General features: G+C 37.2%; 1 protein-coding gene across 2 annotated transcripts; it reads right to left on the reverse strand.

Annotated features, from left to right (window-relative positions):
• Positions 1–497: 497 nt before the first annotated feature.
• On the reverse strand, positions 498–4,343 carry LOC120573949. 2 transcript variants are annotated; one of them, XM_039823869.1, is made up of 4 exons: positions 4,233–4,343; positions 2,273–2,629; positions 1,865–1,971; positions 498–1,085 (listed from the first exon to the last, which is right to left on the reverse strand). In XM_039823869.1, exons 1-4 carry the CDS (start codon positions 4,297–4,299, stop codon positions 834–836), a joined length of 783 nt encoding a protein of 260 aa, XP_039679803.1. In that variant the 5' UTR covers positions 4,300–4,343; the 3' UTR covers positions 498–833. The 2 variants fall into 2 exon arrangements, with proteins under 2 accessions (XP_039679803.1, XP_039679801.1); XM_039823867.1 differs by lacking the exon at positions 4,233–4,343 and adding an exon at positions 2,774–2,926.
• Positions 4,344–4,594: the final 251 nt, after the last annotated feature.

The following is a 4,594-nucleotide window of genomic DNA, read 5'->3' on the forward strand; positions in this document are numbered from 1 at the left end:
CGCCAAAGTGTGAAGCTGCAGCTTAGATATAAGTCAGAGTGGTCAGAATTAGGCAACTTCACTACTACTCATAAGTCTAGTGTTAGTACAAAACATTGTAATGCTCACGCCTAAACCGTGTGTCTGATTGACACCACATGACCATACAGAGTAAACAAAGAGTCAGCCCTTCTCAACTGGTACGCGCTGGTTTGAACTATTTCGATATTTAGATCGCTCAGACATTTCTCCCTAACTTTTCTCCTTTAGTTAAAAGCATAAAATCAGACTGCCACTGCAAGGACATAACTGTATCTACCTAATTTGGGGGTAGTCTTGTATTTCCTGTTGATTTATTGGGACATGAATACAATACAAACACGCAATATACTGTTTCTTATCATGGCTCGGTGGTGATGCCCCAAAACGACTGCATCCTGGTATTCTGAAAATAATTTCACCAATGAAGATATTGTACCTTCAACAAGAAAAAAAGTAAATTACTTCAGACATACTAATGGTATTAAGGTATTGTTTTATTCATGTAGACACATAATTACAGTTAATATAATCACAATACATAGTATTTATCTTATATGGCAAGTTAATCCTGCCTTTCTTTTCAACTAATCATCACATTGTACAAAAATACTGTATACAAAATTACTGAAGAAGACATATTTACATAACAAATACTGTACATGTCAGGGCCTCATATCAGTACAATCCAGACAAGACATTTGTACTTCTCTATACTTTCAGGGTTGTGTTATGTATTTTTTGTGCCAGTTGTGCCGGTTGTTCATTGGCAGCGCAGGTGTTCCCATGTTGTACCTTTTAGCAATTCATAGACTTTATTTTCTTAACTGTCTTTCAGCCAGACACACAGAGGGCCAGAATAGATTACAGAGAATATGCTGAGTTGCAACATTGCTCCTCATGCATAACTTGCATCTTAGTGGTGCAGAGAGATGGTGGAGTTTCAGGTTGCTTGCGTGCAGGCTGACATCTTTAGCGCGTCTGATTGTTCCACGCATGTCCTCATAAACATCATTGTTGGTGACGTTCCTCGGTTTCATTTTGGTGCGCCTTTTGGTAGTTTTGGTCTGGTAACAACAGATATTGTTTTCATCATGTTAGATGTAGGGCTATTATACAATAAGTAGTAGAATTATTATTCAGTATATTTCTTACAATTTCTCTTTATTGAGGTTTTTTGTGTTTAGATCATTTCTTATAAAAAGTGAGATTTTAAAGTTACACATTCTCCTTTTTTCCATTTATATCATCATATATTATACTTTATATCAACTTATATATACTGTTTATATTTGGTACACACATGTATGTACTGTTGAACTGTATTGTATAATAGCAAAAAGCATTTCATTTAATACAATTCAACAGCACCACACACTGAAGACCAAATGATAATGTAAATATTTTTATATATTGTATTGTATTATATTGTACACACACACACATACACACCCCACATACACACACACACACACACACACACACATATACAAACAGAATAACAGAATTCAGATTCAACATTCTGCTAAGCAATACATTGGTCGCATGCAGCTTTGCAGCATTATATTGTGTAAAAGTGACTCTGACAATAAATTCCACAAATGATTTGACTATGTGTGTTTATCAGTTGAGTACTGATGAGAATAACGGGAACATGGAAAACGCCCCCAAGATTCCATCTGAGTCATAGCCAAGTACAATCAAATACAGAAAAACACACACACACACACACACACATACACACACACACAGACACACACACACACACACACACACACACACACACACACACACACACACACACACACACACACACACACACACACAGACTAAAACACATGGGTACCTTAAGGATGATCCATATGAGGAAGCACACAATGATGCCCAGCAGCGCAGCACAGATCACAACAATTACCAGGACCAGATTATTGTCTGATGGTTCACATATTGAATCTGTAAATAATGGACAGTGTGATTAGGTTTTTATATATATATTTTTTTTTTACAGTGAAAATAAGCAGTCATGGCAATGGAGTCAAAAACAGTCTCATTTGCAATAAAGCAAATAAAGCATGAATACAATTTCTATTAGATAGGTCAATGTAAGTTTAGTATGTATCAGACACGTTATGGTAGTAAGTGAAATCCCTGGACTGATAGGTCAGTTAATGCATTAGTTAGCTACATCCTAAGCCTACTGTTACATGTTACTGTTGCTGTATGTTATATGTTTTTATTTTGTGAGTATACGTACCGTGCTGAGGACCACCTGCCACCAACAGGAGAACAGACCCTGTGCCTTTCATTTCCAGGGTTTTACTGAACACCACGTCAAACTTCTTGTACACGCACCAGTACGGTCCTGTGTCATTAGAGGTCAAGTTTTTGATGAGAATGTCCACTTTGGGGAATACTCCATTTAGCTGAAGTCTGCCCTTGAATTTTGGGTGAATGGTGTTTTTTTCTGACTTGCCATCTTTGTACAAAACATCATACTCCTCATTGAGACCCTTTTTCAGAGTCAGGTACTCTTGGCCTTGATTTGGTTTGGAAGGTCTGCACTGGATAGTGACTGCTTCTCCAAGATCTCTCCATATCACTTCACTGCTCACTACATAGAGAAAGACAAAAAAAAAAACAGTTATTTTGTTTCATCTCACTTTACATTTGATAAAGCTCTATGAATTACATTACAATAATTACTACCAAACACATTTGTTTCATTCTTAGCCGTTGTACGTGTAACCAGTCTTACCTAGGCCATTCATGGCTGGGCAGGAGAGGATAGTAAGGAGGCTTAGGAGCTTTAACCAGACAGCAGACATGCTGACAGTGACTGTCACACAAAGGTGCACTTGAAGTCTGAACTCTTCAGTAGGAAATGTGTTTTCACCCACACCACCAACCAAATTAGACTAACAGCAACGTGTGACCTACATCAAGCATTTGATGTGGGCGAGAAGATGACGCCGTAATCTGACAGACAGTTTAGATACATTGCAATGTAGGATTGGTAGATTTGTGAACTATAACTCTGAGATCGCACCACTTGTGTTTTGTGACTGTTTTAATCCCTCTCTAAAATGGAGCTACAAAGACTAACCGATTACTGTAGTTGTCAACTATTAAATTAATTGCCAACTATTTTGATAATTGATTCATTGTTTTGTGTCATTTTTACAGCTTCTTCTATGTGAATATTTTGTAGTTTCTTCACTCCTCTGTGACAGTAAACTGAAAATCTTTGAGACTTTGAGACATTTGAGGAAATCATCTTGGGCTTGGTGCAACTGCAGTGTCACCAGAGGAAGAACAAACATCTAATAATAACCAGAGTGCTTGAAAACCAATAACATTACAAATACTTGCTCATCAAATGTGTCAAAATAAAATATTAAATACTAGTATGAAATATTTTTTTAAGTAATTTGTAATTTGAAAATAAAAAATACATTCTATACAAACTGATATTATCACATTTTGGGCATTTAGTATTATGGGTCTGACCTACATTGAAAAGATGAGCTCTGTTAATTTCCCACATTATAGATTTAAAGTGGCCAATCAGGATATGTTGGAGGTGGGAGGCGACGAATTCAGGGGTGCATGCTGGGTGGGCAGCCAATTCAAATGCAACTGATGGAACTGAACAAGTAGGCCACGGTAATGCACTAGTTCTTCCAGATGACAATGAGACTGGGCATGAAGTAGTTACCCTTTTAGAGAGCGATAAATATAAGTGCAGTGGAGTAAGAACATTTCTTAGATCTCCAACTTTACAAGCAAGTGTAAAAAACACAAAACAGTACCATCACAGCAGTACAAAATAGTAGAAAAGCGACCCCTCCCCTTCCCCCAATACCAACAACAACCTCAAAATGTACCCCCTAACACGGCAGTCCCAGGAAACACAAAAGAAATACAGTTGTTCACCATGATACAGGACATGTCATGTGATTCCCTTGCATTTAGCCAAAGAGTACGATAGGCTAACTGTTTAAATGTGTCTCATTTAAATAATGTATTTTAAGTATTTCAAATACACAAATACAAGCCCTTAAAGTATTTAGTTACAAATTACAGTATATTCTGAGCAAATCATATACAGAGAACATTGGAGATGTGCTAAACTAATGCCATGTTTTCACATGTAGTAGGAGGAACCACTTTACTAGCTCAGTATACAGTATCTCATCACATGTAGGCCATCTTACCTGGGCCACTCAGGGCTGTGCAGGAGAGACAAAGGATGGTTATCAGCTTCAACCAGACAGCAGACATGCTAACAGTGATTATAAGAAACGTTTCATATCAAATATAAATCCTTATCAGGAAGTGTTTTAGAAAAAGTTTTCGCTTTCACCTCAGGATTCAGGAATCAAAAACAACATGTGAAACTCATGTTTTCTCAGAGGTCGCATTATGCAACATGACCACACACAAATTGCAACAAAAACTGTCTCAAATCATCTAGTCTCATAAAAGTCTCCTCTACCACATGTAAAAAGTCCTAAGAAATCCAACTGGTGGAAAGTATTGAAAAATACTGATATCGTGATGCCAATTTCCCATTGCA

This window comes from Perca fluviatilis, chromosome 15, assembly GCF_010015445.1.
Source record: "Perca fluviatilis chromosome 15, GENO_Pfluv_1.0, whole genome shotgun sequence".
Lineage (NCBI taxonomy): Eukaryota > Metazoa > Chordata > Actinopteri > Perciformes > Percidae > Perca > Perca fluviatilis.

What these genes read in the sequence shown, in the direction of transcription:
- LOC120573949 (XM_039823867.1), bottom strand. Translation starts at nt 2,843, where the DNA reads ATGTCTGCTGTCTGGTTAAAGCTCCTAAGCCTCCTTACTATCCTCTCC. An exon ending in GGCAGGTGGTCCTCAGCACG is followed by an intron (nt 1,972 to 2,272) that starts GTACGTATACTC and finishes CATTATTTACAG; the next exon opens with ATTCAATATGTGAACCATCA. An exon ending in TCATATGGATCATCCTTAAG is followed by an intron (nt 1,086 to 1,864) that starts GTACCCATGTGT and finishes TGTTGTTACCAG; the next exon opens with ACCAAAACTACCAAAAGGCG.